At 47.5% G+C, this 24,007-nt stretch overlaps 2 protein-coding genes across 2 annotated transcripts in view; one reads left to right on the top strand and one right to left on the bottom strand.

Moving 5' to 3' along the window:
• The window catches only part of Ccdc146 (coiled-coil domain containing 146), a 107,505-nt gene extending 97,807 nt beyond the window's left edge, over positions 1-9,698 (top strand). The window contains exons 14-18 of the mRNA XM_051152102.1: positions 815-1,043; positions 3,648-3,776; positions 4,582-4,719; positions 6,837-7,085; positions 9,257-9,698. Of these exons, the coding sequence (XP_051008059.1) occupies positions 815-1,043; positions 3,648-3,776; positions 4,582-4,719; positions 6,837-7,085; positions 9,257-9,460 (949 nt within the window). The 3' untranslated portion in view covers positions 9,461-9,698. The remainder of the gene's footprint in view (positions 1-814; positions 1,044-3,647; positions 3,777-4,581; positions 4,720-6,836; positions 7,086-9,256) is intronic.
• Positions 9,699-11,616: 1,918 nt separating this feature from the next.
• Positions 11,617-24,007, bottom strand: part of Gsap (gamma-secretase activating protein) — an 80,375-nt gene continuing 67,984 nt past the window's right edge. The window contains exons 25-32 of the mRNA XM_051152101.1: positions 22,165-22,263; positions 19,510-19,580; positions 18,770-18,864; positions 14,493-14,612; positions 13,690-13,751; positions 12,370-12,471; positions 12,108-12,207; positions 11,617-11,781 (exon numbers count right to left, since the gene is read on the bottom strand). Of these exons, the coding sequence (XP_051008058.1) occupies positions 11,690-11,781; positions 12,108-12,207; positions 12,370-12,471; positions 13,690-13,751; positions 14,493-14,612; positions 18,770-18,864; positions 19,510-19,580; positions 22,165-22,263 (741 nt within the window). The 3' untranslated portion in view covers positions 11,617-11,689. The remainder of the gene's footprint in view (positions 11,782-12,107; positions 12,208-12,369; positions 12,472-13,689; positions 13,752-14,492; positions 14,613-18,769; positions 18,865-19,509; positions 19,581-22,164; positions 22,264-24,007) is intronic.

Below are 24,007 nucleotides of genomic sequence, written 5' to 3'. Positions count from 1 at the left end.
AACTGCGTGCACGCGCGCGCGCGCGCGCGCACACACACACACACACACACACACAATTAGAGGGAAGAGAAAGACTGAGAAAAATTAAAGGTAGCAGTTGCAGGGATATACAGATGGTGTGGAAGATCTTTAAGGTCTTTGACAAATAGAACTTTCACAAAACGCTACTGAGTATTCTGGGTTTAAAAAAAAAAAAAACAGAAACAAAAACAAAAAACAAATCCCATTTGGCTCCTGGCACAAGCAAAAGTTTATGGGCAAATAGAGTGTTCCCAAGTCCCGGTTAGACCAAAGGTGCTGGAGGGAAAAATTCTCACTTTGTTTCTCTTCAATGGCTTCCTCAAGGATGGGTCTTTCCACTGTGCCTATCAGCAGGCTCCTGGGGAACCAGCCCCGGAACACACTCACTTTTCAAAGAGCCTTGTGGGCCTGGCAACTGCAGAATCACACCCCAGGTCCCGTGCCTGCAGTTCTGGCCTTGCTTGGCAAATCTGGCCCAGGAAAAGATCTGCAGAAACCAGGCTTGCATTTTCTTTTGTTCACTTGTTGCAAGTGACCTCCCCAACCCCAGGGAAGCCTTCGGGCCTTACCAGGTTGCACAGCGGGCCTCAAGAATGGAGATGCCAAACTCTCTCATCCCTAGGGAAAACCCAGTGTGTGGAGCTTAACTAGCAAGCTATTGGAATGTGTCATTGTCTTCTGCAGTTCTGTTGTGTTGGTGTATATTGTGGGGCCAAAGCCAGAGGCAACCACAGTAACTAAAAAAACAGTGGCCTCAACACTGCTCAGACTCCTGCTCTGAATTTGACCATAGTGGTGTCCAGCTGATAGAGCGGGAGGAAGAAGTGTGCATCTTTTATGAAAAAATAAACATCCAGGAGAAGATGAAGCTTCACGCGGAAGTGGAAATCCACACCCTGGAAGAAAAAATCCGATTCCTCAGACTAAAGGTTGCCGAGAAGCAGAGGCAGATTTGTGTGACTCGGAAACTGCTGCCCACCAAGAGGGCCCTGGACGCTGACCTGGCTGTGCTCCAGATCCAGGTGAGTGAGTGGTCAGGGACACTTCTGCAGGCCAGCAGCTTGTCTTCGTGCCCCGTGTTAGTTTGTAGGTACAATGGGTCCCTGAATGGAAGCCAAGCTATACCACTGCTGGTAACTGCACGAGATGTGTGATGGTCGAAGATGACTTTGAACACTGCTTCTGAGCTACGTTTTGTGTGTGTGTGTGTGTGTGTGTGTGTGTGTGTGTGTGTGTGTGTGTGTGTGTGTGTTTTCTCATGAAGCATTGCCTGTGTTTCTTGGAATCTGGATCATGCTAGGATTTAGCCCTAGTTCATCTTCATCATTTCTGTAGCTCACTCTAGAGAAACCCAGGCTGCCACCATCTGCGGCATGTGTTTGTCACTGCTGTTTCTAGAGACCACTGAGATGTGACATCCAGCCTTTCTGGCCTGTTGAAGCAGGGTTCTTGCAGCCCTTGTTGGTCTGAAACTCCTGTGTAGCCCAGGCTCATTTCAGACTCACTGCAACCTTCCCGCGCCTGCGTGCTGAGTGCTGCGATGATGACAAGCGGTGCTGCCACACCAGCCTGAGGGTCAGTGTTCTTACCCCCTGAAGGAATGAACTGTCCTCAGCCCGCAGTCACATACAGCAGATCTTTATTAACCTGTGGTTCCCAACAGCAAAGGCTAAAATGCAAATGGAAGCCGACTTTCTTCACATGTAATAATACTTTTATGAAAGTGTAAAAAAAAATGATATATTTGTGACCTACACTTTTTCCCATTGACCCAAAGCTGCAGGAACAAATTTTATCCTGTATCTAAACTGCCATCCTTGCTTTTAGGTTATTTTTTTTCCTGGATATGAAATTGAGGTGTGTCCAGTTAATTAAAATAGAAAAAGGACAAAATGTTAAAGAATTCTATCCCCAAGAATGATTATTAAAATAGTCAGAAATCCAAGAGCAAACCTCTCTCAGAGTACAAGTAAGTGCTCCTCGGTGCTAGCCTTTACTTTGGTTTTCCACTCAACTCCATGCAAAGGATTTGTGGGACCGGATGTGGGGTCCACTCCCACGCTTCAGTGCATCGGGACAGATAAACTTGATGTAGATGACAGCATCTTCCAGCTTGTGCGACTGCATCAGCAGTTTTTCCCAGTGCTTGCCTGATTTGTAGCCATAACTGCTCCCATTTAGGTCAGTCAACTGGATTGCCCCCCCCCCACCACGAGGTACCCAAAGAGTCTCCCCATTTCTCCCAGCTCTGACTCTAGGTTCCAAAAATGCTCAGCCTGAACACAGGCTCATTTCTGTGCTGTCAAGGTAGACCATGGATGGCTGCCCTCCGCAGCCCACACAGTGCCATGGATTCAGGCCCTTGACAGACTTTACTCAAGAGTTTTGACAGCACTGTGTGAAATTACATTCAACGCAAAGAACTCCATGTTAGAACTCAGAAAGCCATATCCCTCAAAGCTCTCTGGACCACTCCATCACTACCCAGGTACCCTGTTCCAGCCCATCCTCACCCGTTACATGGCTAGTCATTCCAGCTTCCCCACGCCACCTGCCTCTAGGCGTCACCATCCTGTGCTGCACTTGAGTAATGCTACACTTGCCATGTTCTGTTTTCTATAATATAAATATATTACATAACTAAATATATTTATATATTTATGTAGTATAAATTATATTTGTGCTTATATAATATAAATATGTTTATATGTGTAAAAATAAAGCTTCAGGTGTGTATTTGTCCGTAAGAAACTACAGAGTGTCTAACAAAAAGGACTTTAATAAGCTGTGAAAAAGACCAAACTCTTGATACTTAAGCCTATTTTTCAGATTAGCTACAAATCAATATCGATATCCAATGAACAAAACTCGTCATTTTTCTTACCATTTATTGCACTTGGTTGATGTGTCCACTAAACTACTTTTCATCTAACAATAGCCCCACTGTCTGCCTTTTCTTTTTTTTAATGTTTGTTGAAGAAACTTGGTCAAACATATCAAATTATATATACTAGTATATGCTCCACTTGTGCAATGGTGGAGAAATTAGAAACTCACTAGACATATGCAAAGGAGTTGTTAATGTTGTATATATGAAATGATACTGTGGTTAAATTTTATCTTAAAATTCTTATGTTTGAAGTTGGGCGTGGCAGTGCACACGTGTGATCCCAGCATGGGAGGAAACCGGAGGATTCCTGCACTTCACAGTAAGACCCTGTATCAGAAAGAAAAAATATATAAAGAAAAAAAGAAAACGGGTTTCTTTTGAGTCATCCAGATGAACCTACATGATGTTTGGGTCTGACGCTGAGGTAGGCCCGCAGGTGCTTGGAGGAAGAGTGCACAGGAGCAAGTGAAATGAGGGCAGCTGTGCTGATCACTGCTGGAGCCGAGCGATGAGCGTGAGGACGTCCACCACGTTACTCGCTCTTTTGTGTATTTTTAGATTTACGTAATTCTGAAGCTTTAATAATGAAAAATTAATCATCCTTTCCATGCAGGGTAGATCCCCTGTACCATCTGCATAGTTCCACACACGAGCTAAAGAGCCTGGCTACATCATTTGAAGATTTACCCAGATAGAGAGTTAACTGTAAAGCTAATGTCTGCTTCTTGTTCAACAGTTTTCACAGTGTGCAGATAGAATCAAAGACCTGGAGAAACGCTTTGTAAACCCTGACAGTAAAGACAGAGTCCGCTTCATTCAGGGGAAAGATCTGACTGAAGAGGAAATGGTCAAGAAATTAGATATGGTAAATGCTCTTGTTTGTACTTGCACCTGCTCACAGACTCAGCACACTGCTTCCCTTACTCTGCTAGACCTGTCCTTCATTCTTCCAGCCACTGGCTGCCACCTGGCTGCTGTGCAGTCCTAAATCCTAACTTTGGTTCAGATATTTACCCAAGGAAGTAAAGATCTAGTAAGTTTCAAGACTCAAAGACGCCCTTCTCTCCTAGCCCATCACTAATTTTGACTTTTTGAATGAATATATTAATTTATCATCCTTGTAGGACACCTGGAAAGAACGGCACTGTGGGCATCAGATAGAGCCAGAGGCCATAGTCCACCCTGTGGGGGAAGGGCCCCCAGCGTGTCTCCTGACATGGGCCAGCTCCAGAAACTTTTCTTTTTTCTTTCTTTTTTTTTTTTTTTTTTTTCTTTTTTTAAAATTTCTTGAGGAATGCTGTCTTTATTATATGCCTCTAAAAGTTACGTCAAGATATTTTATAGCTTTTTTTTTTTCATTTTAAGCAAGGCTCTATTCAATTTCACATACAAATTTTCTTTTCTTAATATTTTCTTAATTTATTCATATTACATCTCAATGGTTATCCCATCCCTTGTGTCCTCCCATTCCTCCCTCCTTCCCACTTTCCCCTCACTCCCCTCCCCTATGACTGTGACTGAGGGGGACCTCCCCCCCGTGTATGCTCATAGGGCAGAGACTTTTCAATGCGCTGTGTCTCTGCCGTGGGGTGGAGCACCGGCCGGGCATGGAGACCATGCTTTGCACACATCATTCTGTAAGCTGCCTCTGAAACTGTTTCCCACCGTAGCTGGAACTTCAGCTGGCCAAGAAGGAGGAGAAGCTGCTGGAGAAGGAGTTCATCTACGAGCAGGTGTCCCAGCTCACGCACAAGCTCAAAGACAAAACTCAGACTTGCAAGGAGGACACGCTGCTGCTAGCCAAGAAGGTCTGCCCGAGAGGCTGCCCACCCCCCCCAGCCCCGCCCCAACTTGTGCTATCACCTCTGCTGTTCCACTCTTCTTAACTTGTTGAGACACGCTAGGGAGATTTTTATGAGTCTAGAAACCTAGTGAAATGTAAATATTAGTCCAAAATGAGCCTGGCTCTGCGCCCTCAGTGAATCCACCTCCCAGGAAGGAAGCATAAACTTTTCAAGGACAATATTGAAGTTTTTTTTTTAGCCCAGCACCTTCTCAAATGTAACGACCGTTATCTTTGTAGTTTGTGTACAAAGTGAAACCTTTACTTATCCAGTGGCGTAAGTAGGAATTGCTGCAATACAGAGTTGAGCCAGAGTCCACAGATGGGAAGACATGACTGATTGAAGAGCAGTCCCCAGTCCCCAGGCTGACTAGTGACACAGCACCTCCCAAAGGGACACACTGGAGACATCAGAGCTGGAGATTTGAAGCTGCTAGGGTGGCACTAGTAAAAGCAGGAGCTGGGCGGGGGGGGGGGGGGGGGGGGGGGGGACTGAGGACTAAAAGGTGACAGGATCATACCCTGCACAGTGGAGGATGGTGCCCTCACCTGGCTTCTGTGGAACCCTCAAACATCCTTGAGAGAAGGGCTTTTAACCACTTTTAACCGCTTTTGACCCCAGCAATAGCTGCTGAATAGTTGCTATGTACTGCCCCACCGCACAGGGGGCAGACACAAAGAGGAGAGGGCACACACTGTCTAGCAGGATGAGGAAGAAGGAAAGCTGACGGTGACTGAGTCTACACCCACAACACCCCGAGTGCTGCCCTGTCTGATAAGGGTGAAGGATTCCTGTGGCCCAGACTAGGCTCCAGAGGGTAGGGACATTTTCTCTTTTAATTTCTCAAGTGTTTCACACGTGATGGACTCTAGAAAAATGATTGTGAGTAAATAAACAGCCAGTCCTGTTCTGGAAATAGTTTTGCAAAGCTATGCTGGAAACGACTATGAATATTCACCTAAAAATGATGAAAACTCCATTTTCACGTGCCCTTTGCAAGTCTACTCTGGTGAGTCCAATGGCAATTTGGCCTCATAAACATAGAAATTATGAGATTTCTTTAAGCCAATGGGCTTTGTCTGAATTAGCCCTTCCCCGTGTTTATGTAAATGTTTCCTTCCTTTCCTTTGCAAAATAAATCCCCCTGCCTTGAGAGAAAGTAATTTTTTTTTGAGAGATGATTTTTCAAAGCTGATGACAGAGTCTCTGGAAACTATTTATAATACTAGAGAAACGCAGTATGGCCAGAAAGGGTCCCCAAAAACAGCTGGACAGGCTCAAACTGATAAACCCATATTATTGTTTGAGCCAGAACTCATAATTGGGCCCGAATTTAGGCATCCAGAGCATTCCCTCTCCTCCTTACCTCTTAAAAGCAGACACTAAGCTAGTCCCCTCAGTGCTGTAGAAGCCCGCAACTAGACAGCCCTTTCTTTTCAGTTCTTCCCTTGTTTTTCTTTTTCTTTTCTCTCCCCATCCCCCCCCCCCCCCCGAGCTGAGGACCGAATCCAGGGCCTTGTGCTTGCTAGGTAAGTGCTCTACCACCGAGCTAAATCCCCAACCCCTTCCCTTGTTTTTCTTATTCATGTAACCAAACATGTTAGGCTCTGTCCTGGCGTTTTGTCAATGTGACACAGCCTACAGTCACTTGGAAAGAAGGAACCTCTACTGCCTAGATCAGATCGGCCTCGGCCGCTGTCAATGAAAGGGTATCTGGCTAGTGACTGGTGTTGGGGGCCTAGGCTGCTGCGGGCAGTGCCATCCCTGGACAGTTAGGTTGAGGCTATGTAAGAAAGCGAGCTGGGCATGGCCCAAGAAGTGAGTCAGAGCATAAGCCAGTAAGCAGTGTTGCTCTGTGGCTTTTTGCCTGAATTCTTGCCCTGGCTTCCTTCACTAATGGAAGTATGTTTTATCGCCACAACAGGAAAGTAGGACGGGTTCAATGCCTGAAGCCACTATCAGGGCTTTTCTATGGATTCTAGTTAAATCCCACTGGGAAAGACTGCCCACACAGGTGTTTTCTCTGCCTCCTCATGGATGTGCGATTTATACCAACTAAACTGGGGGCTCTTCACTTCTAGATGAATGGCTACCAAAGGAGGATCAAAGATGCTACTGAGAAGATGATGGCTCTGGTGGCTGAGCTGTCCATGAAGCAAGCCCTGACCATTGAACTCCAAAAGGAGATGAGGGAGAAGGAGGAGTTCATCTTCTCCTGCAGCTCCAGGATAGAGAAGGGCCTGCCTCTCAACAGAGAGATCGAGAAGGACTGGCTGAGGGTACTGCGGGATGAAGAAATGTATGCCTTTGCCACAGCTGAGAGGTCTCGGGTAAGTTTGGAGTCCCAGGCTGCAAAGTGTGCCAGCGTGCCACCCTTCAGAGTGGCAAGTTTGGTTCCCTGTTCATCCGCCTAACCCCATGACCTCTCAATAGTTTAAAACTAGAGTGAGGCATCTCTTTCCAAGAAGACCACATTGGGGGACACAGTCAGCTTAGAGGGTCACGAGAATGGTTCTGGAAAGATCACCTTTCACTTTGTAATCCAAGGCTTTAAAAGGTGCATTCGATACCTTAGGGTGGGGTCTGACTTTAATCTCTGGACTACCTGTGTGTCCCTCTGTCGTTCTCTACCACACAGAGTTTACTTTAGTGCTCTAGGAGCTCTTTCCCACTAGCACAGGCAGAGCGTAGAAGACCTTAAGGTCAAACCAACCCTTTCTGGTCCTGCTTATCATTTTTTTTTAATATTGGCTCACCAGTGACGAAGGAAAAGTATTACTGCCTTTGTCAAAAGTAATAAAGACCTCAATGACAGATTTAGAGTTGGAGAGCAGTGCATGTTGAACCCACCGAATAGTTTCTGGTCCACATGATCAGCACAATGCTTGACCTACCACCACCCCACCACCTCACCACCCAGCACCCCACCACCTCACTACTCCACGACCCCACCTCCCCACTACCTCACCACCCCACCACCTCACCACCCCACTACCCCACTACCCCACCACCCCACCACCCACCACTCACACCACCACCCCACCACCCCACTACCCCACTACCCCACCACCCCACCACCCCACCACCTCACCACCCCACCACCCCACTACTCCACTACCCCACCACCTCACCACCCCACCACCTCACCACCCCACTACCCCACCACCCCACCACCCCACCACCCCCACCACACCCACCCCCCCACCACCCCACCACCTCACTACTCCACTACCCCACCACCCCACCACCCCACCACCCCACCACCTCACCACCCCACCACCTCACCACCCCACCACCCCACCACCCCACCACCCCACCACCCCACCACCCCACCACCCCACCACCCCACTACCCCACCACCCCACCACCTCACCACCCCACTACTCCACTACCCCACTACCCCCCCCCCACCACCCCACACCCACCACCCACTACCACCCCACTACCACCCCACCACCCCACACACCACCCCACCACCCACCCACCACCCCACCCCACCACCCCACCACCCCACCACCCCACCACCCCACCACCTCACCACCCCACCACCCCACCACCCCACCACCCCACCACCCCACACCCACCACCCCACCACCCCACCACCACCTCCCCACCACCCCACACCCCACCACCCCACCACCCCACCACCTAACCCACCCCACACCCCACTACCCCACTACCCCACCACCCCACCACCCCACCACCTCACCACCCCACTACTCCACTACCCCACTACCCCACCACCCCACCACCCCCACCACTCACACCCCCCACCACCCCACCACCCCACCACCCCACCACCTCACCAACCCCACCACCCCACCACCCCCACCACCCCACCACCCCACCACCTCACCACCCCACCACCCCACACCACCCCACCACCTCACCACCCCACTGACCCCACCACCCCACACCCCCACCCACCCCACCACCCCACCCACCCCCCACCACCCCACACCACCAACCCCACCACCCCACAACCCCACCCACCCCCAACCACCTCACCACCTCACCCACCTCACCACCCCACACCCCACCCACCCCACCACCCCACCTACCCCACTACCCTCACCACCCTACCCACCCCCACCACCACACTACCCCACCACCTCTCACCAACCCCCCCACCTCACACCTCACCACCCAAACACCCCACCACCCCAACACCCCACCACCCCACCCACCCCACCACCCTCCCCCACCACCCCACCCACCACACACCTCACCTCCCACCTCCCCACCACCCTACCACCCTACCACCCCACTACCCCACCACCTCACCACCTCACCACCTCACCACCCCACCACCCCAATACCCCACCACCTCACTACCCCATGCAAATAACAGGCAACAGAGGTGAGGGCAGGCTTTACTGTCCTTTACTGGCTTCCCTCCGGAGTATTTAGCCAGCAGAGCCTAAAGCTGCTCCTGTGGGACCCAAGGAGAAGTAGGTTCAGTAGTCTCAACAAACTGAATTGAAAGCATCTTCCTTTGCAGGAGTACATAGAAACAGATTACCGGCAGCTGCCCAATGGTGTTTACACAACTGCAGAGCAGCGTCCAAATGCCTACATGCCGGAAACGGACACTGCACTTCCTCTGCCCAAACCATATGGTGCGCTGGCTCCATTTAAGCCCTCGGAACCTGGAGCCAATAGGAGGCACATAAGGAAACCTGTTGTAAAGTCTATTGAAATCTAAACACGTGAGCCAATCCGAGCACTTCATCCAGGCGTCGGCCTTCAGTGGAGAATGGGCATCAGACACTAATCCTGCTGACCAGCTGGGCCGGCCAAAAACAGAGGGACATGGTTTCCTTCCACGTTCACCAACGACAACATGGTACGAGGCACTGACTGGAGCACAGACTGTATTTATGTCACAGGGTATTCCAATTGCTCACGTGTTTCTTTTCCCCTGGTTCTATTGGCTACATTCCAGGCATGTGTAGTAGACAAGACACTGCAAAAGTACAAAATAAATAATTTTTCACTGAAGGACAGAAATGACAGTGGTCTTCTTCTCCATTAAAGGAAAAGTGGGTACTCGTTTCTGTGTGCACAATCCGATCAGCTGATAAGGGGAACTAGCCACGTGACACGCCCATGTGACACCGTGACACAAGCCTCTTTGCTGCAGCAGTGGTGAAGCTTGTCACTCAAGTAATGTGACTATGATTTTTTTCCTTTGAGACAAGATTTCTCTGTGTAGCCTTGGCTGTCCTGGACTCACTCTGTAGACCAGGCTGGCCTCGAACTCATAAGAGATCTACCTGCCTGTGTATGTGTATGTATCTGTATCTGTATCTGTGTGTGTGTGTGTGTGTGTGTGTGTGTGTGTGTGTGTATCTGTATCTGTGTCTCTGAGTGTATGTGTGTATATCTGTGTATTTGTGTGTGTATCTGTATCTGTGTCTCTGAGTGTATGTATCTGTGTGTGCGTGTACGTGTGCGTGTGTGTGTTTATTTAGCCCTAGAGCATAAGGATATTTTTTGAGGCAGAGAAGGATTCCAAGTGGGGGAAACAACTTGATCCAGCCTTTGAAATAAGAAGGCCAAACTCATGCTCCAAGGCCTAGTGAATTGGCTGCCAAAGAATGTTCATATTTCACAGGGTCAGAATTTGAGCATTAAATGTCAAGGAAGTTGCATGTTCCAAGGAATAGCAAGTTGTTGAATAAATGTGAGGTGAGTGTCAAGGTCGAGCTGATGTTTTCTTCAATTGTGTGTCCAATCCGTTCATTTTAGGAAATCACAGGAACAATGCAGGGGAGAGCGGAAATGAGGGAAAGCAAAGGACGGAAGGAAATCCACTTACTCTAAAGATGGAGGCAAATGTACTTAGATCAGCAAAGAGTAGATGAACCGCTGAAAATACAAATTAAATGTTCTGTAAGAATTTTACTTGCAAGGAGGATGTTTTATTAACTCTGAACTAAGTAAAGTCTGCTGTCTTCATTACAGGGTAATTTGTAACTCAAGTAATGAAAGCATGCAGTACTGCCACATGCTGACTCAGTGCCAAGCCTGGTTGACCATTTGAAGCAAAAAGGGGAAATTCTATAGGCTAGCACAAAGACTGCAAAAATAAGGTGAATTAGCATATAAATTAGTGACATCCAGAATCATTAAAATTTCACCATCGTGAGAGGGAAACAGTGAGGACAGAGAGAAGGCAGAACTGAGTCTGGAAAGCTGAGCCTTACGGGTAGGGTGATGTCACAGTAGGCGACAGATGAGAAAGGATGGAACACCTCGTCAGGTGCCACGTGGCTCTGCAGCAACATACCAACGGCCTCAAAATGCCTTATGCTGATAAAAAGGCTGCCATCCAAAATCAGGGAGAGCCAGACCAAAGGCTTCAGCATTTGAGGTTATGTTTAATGAAAAGAAATCACTAACTCAAGCTTCCGCAAGTATAAAATTACACACAGCTCTGTGTGAACCAGAGGCAAAGGCTGCTTTAAATCCTGCATGTACTGATCATGACCTGTCAGTTAATCCATCCCGGAAATGGCAGGCCTGGTTTAGTCCAAATTCAGGCTCTTCTTAAATCCTCTTTAAAGCCAAAACATTGGCTTTTTCTGCTTGTTTTATACTGTTTCCAGTGACCTGTCTAGCTCTTGCCATTCTGAGCATCGTCCCTATGTTTTCATTTGACTCGAGACTGGAACAGAACCAGCTCCCAGCCTGCTGAGCCACCAAGAAGAGCCCTGTCTCTGCCAGAGCACAGTCTGAGACTGCCTGTCATTCGTCTCCACCATGAGAGGTTAGCGGCTGCCTCTGACTGCCCGAGAACGAGAACCGAGAACCGAAGCCAAACAGCTCTGCGGCTGCTTCGCTATACCCTGACCTGGAGCTCCCAGGAAAGGGGGGAGGGGGAGTGGAAACGACATACAACACTGAAAGCAGCTCCTCGGCACATTCGCCTTCACAAGTCCAAAAGCACCATGGTGTGTTTCAGAGCAGCTTCCTCTACAAATTCTGCATCCACGTTGTCATGTCCTTCGAGATCAGACAGGGCTAGGGAAGAGAGAGCCTGCGTGTTACTACGGGGCCATGGCTGCTTAGTGCTGTGTCCCCACAGCTCACTGGGAACATCATTTTAGATTTTAGCGAAATGTCTTATTCCGAGACTATGTTGTTACATGTCATTAAACCGTGGCTTTCGGTCTAATGAAGGTGAGTAAGTACTCCTTTGGTAATGTGGCAGGACAGTACCCTCTAGTGAAAATCGACTTTAGTAAGGACATATTGTAAGGGGTGTTTAGGGGAGAAAACAATACAGACTGTGAGTGTGAAAGACTGACAGGTCATGGAAGACTCCTTGGAACAAAGGGACGGCTTACCTTGGTTGGAGGACTCCAGGCCCGTCAGAATTTCAATGAAGTAGTTCAGAGGCAGAAATTCTATTGGGAATGATGACTTGTCAATCATAGAGTTCCGAGGCTAAAAGGGAAAAGACTCCCTATGTATTAGCTGCTTCTCTAAGATATATCTGACTTTAAATAAAATGATATTTTAAAAACCCACAGTGGGGTCTATCGGGGTAGGCTGAAATGGCAGGCGGGCCTGAGGAGCGCTTACTGCCTGGGTTTCACGCAGACTCACCTCTTTCTTGTAGTTCTTCAGCAGCCGCGCCACATGGTGCCGTGAAATGATGTTGGAACTCATGGGATGGTCCCAAAGCCGACAGACTTTCTGGCCAATAAGCTAAGTGCGGTTGGAAAATCACACAAAGGAGAGTATAGGTCACAGTGCAGTGAACAGATCACACCGCTACCCTTAACTTCAAACTCTTATTCCCTGGTGGCCAGCAACCGTACGTAAGATGCAAAACATGTGTGATCCCTGACTGTTGGAGAGAGGCCGCGCTCGTGAGGTATGCTTCTGAAGTTCTAGGAAACGCTCCCTCAACTGCTTTTACATCAGTGCTGCCAAATTCCCTTTTCTCTGAAATGATGTTGAACCTGAGATCCTTCAAAGCTGGAGATGAGCGTGCCAATCCAAAGGAGCACACTGGCTGGGAACCAAAGGTGGTGTGTGTGTTTCTGTTCATTTCCCTGCTACTGTGTGGCCTAGAAACTCTAAGAACCCTAATAGTACAGGACAAAAAAAAAAAAAAAAAAAAAAAAAAAAAAGTCAAATTTGAAGACCAAGCTAAATGTCAACACTGTTCTCCGTGGAGACAGAGCCTGGGAGAGGTGGGTGCTTTGTTCTCAGGAAGCCCGTGACTGGACAGCCACAGGGCATGGCCACCAGGCCCGGAAGGGACATCCTTTTGGGGAGGATGCCTAATGCCAAAGGTCCTGGGGCTCTCGGCACGCAAACAGCACACAGAGCTGCCCAGGCCATAGGGTCAGGAAGTTTGCAAAGTCAGAGGTTCGAAAGACCTTGCTGTGGAATTTTGTATTTTCATGATGTTTCTCACTCTAATAGCTAATATGCAACACACACACACACACACACACACACACACACACAAGACCAAGGAGTGCCTTCACAACCCTTTTCCCCCATGTTTTTCATTCCTCTTCTGACCTGATAATGTTTTCCTGTGCTCAGAAACGCAATAGGAGGAGGAAAAGCAGTTCTAGAACCTTCTGACCTCACCTGTATTTAAATTCCTTATCACTGTAAATGTCAAAGGCCCATGCTTCCCCTCTCCCTCCTACTCAGACTCTGACATAAATATCAGTGTAGAGTGCTAGGAGAAGAAATGGGTAAATTATCCGCATACGCTGTGCCCCAGCAGAGCGCCAGAGAAGACTGCAGCGAACAGGAGGGTGGAGGTAGATGGGATTTCATGGAAGGGGCTGAAAAGTTAAACAACTCAATAGACTTTGGCCCAAGTGAGGGAACTATCTTCTCACAAGAGATAAATGAAGAAGGGTGGACCGAGGCTTCAGAGGAAGTGAACTTCAAGATTACCGGAGGGAGCCGCACAATGATGCTAAATTTCAGTTTTTCATGTTTCTCTGAATTGTCCAGGTCTACAAAGAGAGTTGGAGATGAACAAGTCAGACAGATGTGTCCGTTTAAATCCTGAGTGTCTCCTCCTGAGACATCCCAACCCTGTGTTCACAGGCTAGGGATACATTCAAAGTTTTAGTTGGTGACTCGGAACCAAGGGGCCTTTATTTTGTGACAGGCTGCCTGCCAGCCAGCCATTTTATCCACTGACTTAGAGCAGAAGGTACTCTGAATTGAGGTGGCATGTTTTGATAACGTTAACAAAGCGCGTGCCTGAGTGACTTTCATGAGAGATATTACACAGTGGGCTCACACACGCACTGTATCTCTCATGAGTTTTTCTTGCATTTCAAGTCCAACTTGGAGATGACAAAGTTAACTAGCTGAAAGTAAGCCATTCATAATACTTTCTTGGAAAACAAATTCACAGACTCCCAGCCTTTTTTTTTACCCTCATATACAGAAAACAAATCTAATCGCAGTGCATGGATTCAGAAGTTCTTCAGGGCTTCCTCAAGGGCTAAAGGACTTTCAGCTGGGCTGCAGAAAACAGGCTGAAGTAAGAATTCGTAGGGCCCAGTGCAAGGTGAAAACAAAGTGACATATGCTCAAAGAATGAGAACTTCAATAAACAGTGCAGAACGTTAAGCTGAGCATGAGGCCTTTCTGATATAGCTGGGCCTGTGTGTCACCTATCCAGAAGTCAGCCCTGAGGGTCTCCAGGCTGAGACTCACCCTCTGCTTAACTCGGATTTGCTTACCTTTCATGAGCCTCGTGACCGCGGTCTCCGTGAGCAGCAGCACCCCATTATCAATGTAGTGCAGCAGGTTGTACAGAGGGAGACAGTGGACCCCGAGGATCATGTGCAGAGAGTGGAAACCTGGGGTGAGTGGAGCAGGAGTAGCCATGATTAGCCAGTCTCTCCAGGTAACGGAAGCAAAGGACCAATCATGTTAATATGGCTGAGCTCAGTACTTAGAGCCTGAGACGGCTGGTCCCTTTAAGACAAGGTCAAAGTTCCATTCTTGTGTGGCTACAACTAAGCATCACAATGGTTATACAGCAGAAGGTAAAGGTTGTTGGGATGGAGACCATTTTGCTGAAAGTACGAGGAAGCTGGGACAAGAGGACAATGGTTTATATGCCTCATCTGTCGTCTCGTAGAGAAAAACTTTTGGACTGCATTATAGAAAATAAGAACTGTAGGTAACAAGTCCCAATCAAAGAAACCTGTAGGAATAGACTAGAAATGAAGGCTTGTGCTTCTCTCTCTCTCTCTCTGTCTCTGTCTCTGTCTCTGTCTCTCTCTCTCTCCTCTCTCTCCTCTCTCTGTCTCCCTCTCCATCTCTGTCTGTCTGTCTGTCTCTCTCTCTCTCTCAAAACAAGGAAGAAGATGCCACACCAGATGTGAATAAGAAAAGCCTTCTTTGGAATGTCAGCATCTGGGGGGAGGGGTCTTTGAGAAGATCTACACTTAGTGCGCTGAGTGCCAGAGGCAGCAGCATGGGGCCTAGGCTAGGCTCCTGCTGCTGTTTAACTAATGGGCCTTTCAGAACCTCCTTCATCTGCTCCTAAAGCGGAACCACCGATGCCTTTCCCTCTAGGCTACTACTATGAGGAAAGAACAGGCATGTGGAGCCCAGCACGTGGTAGAGCGTGATTAACACTGGACACGGCTCTGAGTGAGCACTGGCTCACCTGCTCCACGTCCAACACAATCACATGCAACTGCTGGATTCCCGTTTCACACATAGGGAAGGCTGACACTCATAGGGGCTGAGAAGCCTCCCTGTATTCTATAACTAGCAAGCAAGAGGTTGAAGTAGCCTGAACACAGGCTGCGGGGTGGCAGCCTTGGTTCTTAACCCTCCTCTTCACCTTGCCATGAAGTAGAGGTGGTAATTGGTTCATCATAAAAGTACATATAACATGGGCCCAATGCTGAATGCTACCACGGAATTTATCAATCCAGGAATCTTTGAGGAGGCACTGAAAGTTCTTGAGCATGATAAAGGAAGAGCTGAATTTTACTTTTGGAATAGTACTACGCCAAGAGACAAAGAATGGATTGGACCCACAGGAACACTGTGCCCTGCACATGTACAAGAGGAACTGGGGGCACCAAGGGAGAATGGAGAGAAGCCGTGTGTCCTAGTTAGCCTTTCTACTGCTGTGACAGAACACGACAACCAAAGCAACCTGGGGAGGAGAGGGTTTACTTCACTAACACTTCTGTGTCACAGTTTATCATCAAAGACCGCAGAGACAGGAACTCAAACAGGTCAGGAACCCCAGTAAGCAGCACCCGCTCATGGCCTGTGCATCAGCTCCTGCCTCCAGGTTCCTGTCTGTCAGGCAGGAGCTGATGCAGAGGCCATGAGTGGGTGCTGCTTACTGGCTTGCTCCTCATCTCTTGCTCAGCCTCCTTTCTTACATAACCCAGTGCCAGCAACCCAGGGACGGTACCACCCATAATGGGCTGGACCACACACACACACACACACACACACACATTTATCACTAATTAAGAAAATGCCCTACAGGCTTGCCCACACCCCAATCTTAAGGAAGCATTTTCTCAGCTGAGGAACCCTCTTCTCAGATGACTCTGGCTTGTGTCAAGTTGACATAAGACCAGCCAGCACAGAAGAGTCTCATGGCATTGCGTACATGCTTAACAACTGCCTGGATGCGGGGATGAAAGAGCACCGCAGCTTGCTTTCGGGGATGTACATGGCAGAACAAATGATGCTCTGTGAGCTGGGGTTTGGGTTCGGAGAAGTCGTGGCATTTTCTCTCTGAACATATGAGTCATGAGTAGTGTGTCAGTCCTACTTCCTGGCAACATCAAGGGTCACATGATGCACAGATGTTGTCCTCAAGTAGATGTGAATGAGCTAAAAACAGATTGAGCTCACTGGGTTCCCCAAGTCAGAACAAATTATAATACTGCTAACAAATCAACACTAATGTTTCTCATGGACTTGGAAATTCTTTCCCAGACAAATAAAGTCAAAAATTATTCCTGAAAAAGCATTTATATAGCTCATGAGTCCTATTCCCGGACAAATTCCTTCTCCAATCCTGTGTACACGCTGAACATCTCAAGGACCTTTCCTCTGCTCCTTTGGCACAGTACCTAGTGCTGCGGCCTATCCATGGCCTCGGCTCTGTATGTTAGCTCTGAGGAGAGCATACGGGCTGTAACTAGCCATCGTTTCACCCCACTTAGGTTGCTAGGCTTGCTGTAGTCAGGGAGAGAAATGTCAAAACAAACAAACAAACAAAACCAGAACCCAAATTCTACTTGCCATTTTCTCACACCTTTCTTTTAAGTGTCTGACTCTTGAAACTTAAGCAAATGTCCCTAGTCCCATAGACCTGAGAAGCAAGCACCCTTATACACATCCATATGCTAACCCCTAGTACACACACACACACACACACACACACACACACACATTTCAGTGCCACTTTACCACCATGAGCCACCTGAGCCTACAATGGGGCAGGGGGACGGGTGGGGCTGAGGGGTGAAGGGGTGAAGGGAAGCAAGGAAGATAACAGAATGAAAAGTCAGCTACAAAATGAGGGACAAAATATGTGGAAAACAGAAATATGTTAAGGGTTAGTATCCAGAACATAAAAATAATATAACAAGTCAATAGCAAGACAACAACCAAGTTTATTAAACGGTCCTGCACAGAGGTCTTTTTTTCCCCTAAAGAAGACATATGACTAGCCGAGAATTACATGGAAAGAGAATCAGTATCACTAATCAGCAAAATACAAGTCAGAACCACAGTAAAATAATTACCTCCCACCTCTCAGGGTCCAAAGATGGAGGTAAGTGTTGGAAAAAATGTGGAGAAATGGAAAGCCTTCAACACTGTTGGTGGGATTATGAAATGATGCAGCCCCTGTGAAAGGTTGCATGAGCTAAAAATGGAATCAACATATGATCCCATAATCTTTCTGAGCACCCAAAAGAATTAAAGTCAATATACTTAGGGAGATTTGTACACTAATGTTCATTGAACTATTATCCACAATAGCCAAGATATATACATGCCCACTGATAAGCAGGTAAGTAAAAGGTAAAATACACCAACAGTGTAATGTTACTCGGCTTTAAAAAGAAAGATATCTTGTAATCCCTGACAAATGAGTAGACCTAGAGGGCACAATGGTGGTTAAGAGACAAATCCTACATGATTCTATTGATAAGAATGGTCTAGAACTGACTCATAGAAACAACAGAAAGGTGGTGGCCAAGGGCCAGAGAGACAGGAGAGGGCAGCTGCTGTCCATGGAATATACAAAGAGGCCATTCAGAAGATGAGAAAGTTCTGGAGAGCTACTATATAGCATTGTGCATATAGTTGATACTGTGTTGCCATTTAAAGTGTTAAAAGAATTGATTTCATGATATACCCTTCCTATAATACAGAAAACATAATAAACACAAGGCAGGCATTTATGGCAAACAGGAGCTGATTTCTTACATCAAATACTGACTTATATAAACCATCCTATTCCACTCCCACGAGTGTTTGTAACTGCTTTCATTTCTCGTACATTAGCTGACATAAAATAGTTACTCCACACATTCATGGACTGACCTAACAAATGACCACCCCACAAATGACTGAACACACATAGTAAGGGTCCTCTGAAGCCCAATTAGGCCTTTTCTCAAAGCCCTGAAGAAATAATACTTGACACCAAGCTAGACTGCTTCCTCTTCTGTGTTTGCCTTCAGGCCTCTTCATTCATTAAAGTATAGAGGGGCCAGAGAAAGTTCCGGGAGCAGCAACGGTGCAGTTTCAGCCAGAGCTGCACATGAGACCTACAGGTAGCAAAGTGGAGTTTAGTAGGCAGGGGAGGTCTGGCTAACAGAGACCTGCCTCATGGCTTATCCTTTACCAGAGCCAGCTGCTGACGCACAGGGGCCGTCTTGATATCCAGGTGCGACTGTCTGGAGACGATGTGGAAAACGAATGTATTACACCAAATGACAAATGAGGCAAGACTCACCGGGAGGCAGAGGGAGACACAAACTGTTGGTAGCATCCAAAACCCTGGTCATGAGATGGAAGACTTCAAAGTCTGCAGCACTGCCATGGTTATTGCTGGGGGAAGACAACAACGCAGTGTGTCATCAGGCGAGCCCCCGCTGGGCCCGAGTAGTGACTCCGAGTACCACACAGAGAGCCCTACGAAGTGCTCTATCCTGGGGAACACAGCATAGAGACCGAGCAACAGCTGAAAGCACAGAATCTCGCACTCTGCTCAGCAGGCTCGTAAGTGGTAAATTACATTCACTTAAGTTTCCATCCTTGGAAGTAGTGGGCTCGTGTGTCTCTCCCTCCTCATCAAGCATATGTCATAGAGACGGCTGAAGTCACCTTGAAGTCTGAGTATAAAACTAAGGTAGATGGTTCCGGGGCTGGGGAGGTGTTCTAGATCAAAGTTTCAAAGGGGCTTTGCAAGAACAAGGAGAGATGGCTCAGAGGTTTAAGAGCACTGTCTGCTCTTCCCGAGATCTTGAGCTCAATTCCCAGCAACTACATAGTGGCTCTCAGCCAACTATAGTGTGATCTGATGCCCTCTTCTGGCCTGCAGGTGTACATGCAGACAGAGCACTGTATACATAATAATAAATAATAAATCTTAAAAAAAAAAAAAAAAAGAAAGAAAGAAAGAACAAGCCATCATCAGAGTTCCTAGCTCTTTGCACACCATGATAAAGGAGATAGAGAAAAATACTTGCGTACAGGTGGAAAACCCAAGGGTGCCCACTGTGTTTCCTCCAACTGGTTTCCAGCATACGCCAAATGAGATCCAGCTAGAGGGAAAGAGGCTCCATGAACCACAGCTCGCATCCTCTCCTTTGAGGCCCTCCCAGATGTCCCAAACATCCAAGGCAGCTGGCATTCAGGCCGTGGCCGGGCACCCCATACAACTAGCCTTTCTGAAATCACTTCCGGGGCACTGAAGGCCAAGATGGGAAGCCTGGGGCTGTGCCCCTCACTATAACAGAGCACCCTCTGTCTATGCTGGCAACGCTCCACTGAGCAGCTAACTGGCTCCACCATTCAAACAGACTCACACCCATCAGTGAGGGTCAAATGGCAACAGCTTAGCTGTCAGCCTGCTGCCGCACTGCAGGGGCTGAGGGCAGGGTGAGGAAGAAAGATGAGAGAGAAGCATGGAGCTGTGTACAAGGAGCTGTGAGGAAAGATGACACCAGGGCCGGGTTCTGTGGGGCAAGTTACCCGGCCATTCCCAAATCCCAGCGTCTTTTCCTGTGAGATGAGCGGAAGCACTGAACCAGTGCTTGGCAAGCCAGCACTACTGTCACTCACCCAGTGCCACCTTGGTCTTTATGTAAACACCTATTGTAACTTTACAAGTCTGTCAGCAGTAAGGCAGTCTCTACAAGGCTGCCCACCAGGGCCCAGGGCCCCTGCCTGGAGGCTAAGAACAGGACATAAGGTAGAAAAGAGTTCCACGCACAGCCAAACACCAGCCTCGGTGATACGGGACTCTGTGGCTGACAGCAAGCTACATGCGGGCGATATCATCAAGGTCTACAGCAACTCCCTTGAGCATATTTCCAGAAAGACTGCCTAGCTTCAGAAAGTCGTAAAAGGCACCGCTGGCTGCAACTGGGCAGGCTGGGAAAGTTAGGGGCACGCCTGGGGCCAGCCACACAGATACGGTTTCTGGGCCTCTCGGCCCTAGGGGTCAGTACAAAGTTGTGTGAAAACTTACATGCGGTTAGGTTCAGTAAGAAAGAAGGCTAGGATGGAAATTCTTAGCGCTTCAGGAGGTGAGACTTAAAGTCAACAGGAAGAGACTCTGAAGATGTGGGGGGTCAGCTCAGTGCTCTCTCAGACACAACAGCGGGAGCTTCCTGCTCTGAAAACTGTTGCCAGCAGCTCTGCAGCAGTTACCACACCACAAATAGACCTTATTTAAAAAAAAAAAAAAAATGCCGTGGACATCATCCATGGCATTTACCACCAGAAAAACAGAAAACAAGATGGAGAAGCTCAAAAAGGTAGAGGGGGCCTTGGGGACCTTAAAAGGCTCCTTGCTAAGAAAATACAAATGACAAAGAGGTCTAACCGCTTGAGACGGTTTCAGGCAGGCGGCTCCTGATCATTGCTGAAGACTACAAACCACAGGAAGGCCACCATTGCTTGAAAGTTTCAGAACACTACCAAGCAAAAATCACTAAAGACTGCAGTAAAAATAGAAAACTTTAAAATTAATTGAGGAGATTCACTTGATCTCCACTAAGAAACTTCATCTTCCAAAGGTTGCTGCAAGCACACACACACACACACACACACACACACACACACACATTGCACGTGCAAAGCACACACACACATTGCACGTGCAAAGCACATACACACTGCACGTGCAAAGCACACACACATTGCACGTGCAAAGCACACACACACACATTGCACGTGCAAAGCACACACACACATAGTCACATAGCTGGCCCATTTGCACACCAGTCTTACCCAAACTTGGAGAAATAATGGAGCGTCCTTTCTCTTTGCTCTTTGTAGTTGAATATTTTGATTTGTCAAACATATTATTTCTAGATTCTACCAGACCAGACCTGAGCTCCATGTGATTTGTGAAAAAGCACAGGTGGCTGAAATCCAGTCATTTCTATGTAATATGAACAGGTGTCATTAACTGGTATAACGCCATCTACTTCGCGGCTAACAGGTGATGACTGCCATCTTATCAGTAGATGTGACAGGAGACAGAGAGCTGGGCTATAATAAAGAGTTGGGAGTTGCCAGGATGAGATGTGAGCTCTGGGCAGCTATGCTAGCCTCACTGTCTTGTGCTTCCAGAAGCAGAGAACAACTAGTCGAGGTAACCCACATTCCACACCAAAGTCTCTCTGTTTGCTGTTCTTTCTTCCCTTCTCTTGATCATAGCACCACATGTAACACTTTGAAGATGGAAGTCTCTAAAACCTAACCTGAAAAACAAAGTGGGGACAAGGGTGCTGGGGAGATGTCTCCTCAATCAGCAAAGTGCTTGTCATGCAAAAACAAGGACCTGATTTTGGAACCTAACACCATGTGAAAACTCAGGCAGCGCACCAAGCATTTGTAAGAGCGGCAGAGGCAGGTGGACTCATTAGCCAGCCAGCATAGCAGCAGTATTGAGATCCAGGTTCAATGAGAGATCCTGCCTCAAAGAACTAAGGTGGAAAGTAAGAAGATGACACAGTCAATTCTAGCCTCCACATGCCATGGCCACACCCCCACATGCACACACATTCAACAACAACCAATGGGATCAATGATGTACACCTTGAGAGTTATACACGGGGGGGTGGGGGGGTGGGGTGTAAGGATGTGGCTGAAATTGGAAACAAAAGTAAAACCAACCAGTTTTGAAATGTAGTCCAGAACCAGCCGTTCAATTTTCTTCTTCTTTTCTACACCCTGTAGGTGTCTCAGTAGATGGTCTCTTAGCTCAGATGCCATCTGAAAACAGGACGGGCACTAGGTAAATCACAAAAAGCTCACTCACACCTGGGGCTGATTTTAATTAGGGATGTTATTACTATTTTGCATCAACATTAAAAACCTTTGATCTGAGGAAAAACCCCACCCCAAAGGCACACAACTCTTAACTGCCCTCTGCTGAGATAAACTGATGGCTTCAACATTTCCCTCAAGAGGAACTTCTGAACCAAAGCCAAAGAGCAACCAGGGGTCATACAGCCCTGATGAGACTCCTCCAGGGAGGCAATGTGGAAGGCTCTAGCTTAGAAGTTACAAGGTTTGGGATCCACAGAGAGACTGTGCTCCACAGAAACTGTACTCCACAGAGAAACTGTGATCCACAGAGACTATGCTCCAAAGAGAAACTGTGCTCCATAGAGAGACTGTGCTCCATAGAGAGACTGTGTTCCACAGAGACTGTGCTCCACAGAGACTGTGCTCCATAGAGAGACTATGCTCCATAGAAAGATTGTACTCCACGGAGACTGTGCTCCACAGAGACTGTGCTCCACAAGACACTGTGATCAGGAAGGGGCAGTAGGGACTCCTAGAAGGACAGACACCCCTACACATAGGCACCACCCTCTGCACAGCACCGCCCAGCTCACAGGCAAAGGTATTGATAATTCATTCCTGCATCTCCAGGCTCCTGTATGAGCTCTGAGCCCTAGCCTTCCATCAGTGGTTGGCATTCCCAGCCCTCCATCTTCTTGCCTTTCTTTTTCCTTCCTCTTCCTCCCACTCCTGCTCTCCTTCTGGCCTAAGTCCCCTGCTCAGCAAGAGGGTTTTGTTTTGTTTCGTTTGTTTTGTTTTTAAGCCAGAGAGGCCTGTGTGTGGTGAACTACTGGTGAGAACCACACAGGGCGTCATATATGGCAAAGCTTCCATCTCCTTGGATTTTCTGTGACCTCAGCAACAAGACATAATGTCACCATTTTTCAATTCAGCCTCTAGTGTAAGTTCATTTGGCTTTTTAAACAATTTTCTTCTAAGAAATACTGTGTACATTTATCTTATTTAACTTTTCTTAGTGATTATAAATTAATGATAGTTAATTTCTGGCATGACACTCATTCAATCTTAGTACATGGGAGGCTCAGGCAGGAGGGTCAGGAACCCGAGGTAGGTTCCTCAGGTACACAGTGGGCTCAAGGCAGTGGGCTACATGGGACATGTCTCATGTCCCAAATAGACAAAATAAAAGATAAAATTCAAATGTCTCACAGTTCCGTACCTGCATGAACATTTTAGCCCCACCTTACTCAAGTATGTATACCAGTCTAATGTTTCTCTCTATACAACAGTTTCCCTGTGGCAGTAAACATTTTACACTAACTTTAATGGCTGCTTACTTAATTTTGTGAAGAGTACCAAAATTGATTTATTTCCTTCTTATTCATGTTTCTTTCCCTGTTGTTGGTAACACTATACTACACACACACACACACACACACACACACACACACACATGCTGACAGAGAAGTTTGCATGAGTTTCAGCTACAGAAATAGTGTCCTCTCATTGGGGAGTTTCATTGTAAAGTGTATGTGGGGGTACTGTAGCCACGTTGGGGGGGATACTATAGCCACATAGGGGTACTATAGCCATGTTTGGGGTACTATAGCCACATGGGGGTACTATAGCCATGTTTGGGGTACTATAGCCACATGGGGAGTTACTATAGCCATGTTTGGGGTACTATAGCCACATGGGGGTACTATAG

The sequence above is a fragment of the Acomys russatus genome, chromosome 10 (genome assembly GCF_903995435.1).
Source record: "Acomys russatus chromosome 10, mAcoRus1.1, whole genome shotgun sequence".
Classification (NCBI taxonomy): Eukaryota; Metazoa; Chordata; class Mammalia; order Rodentia; family Muridae; genus Acomys; species Acomys russatus.
Note: the sequence above shows the minus strand (reverse complement) of the source record. Positions and strands in the feature narration are given on the sequence as shown.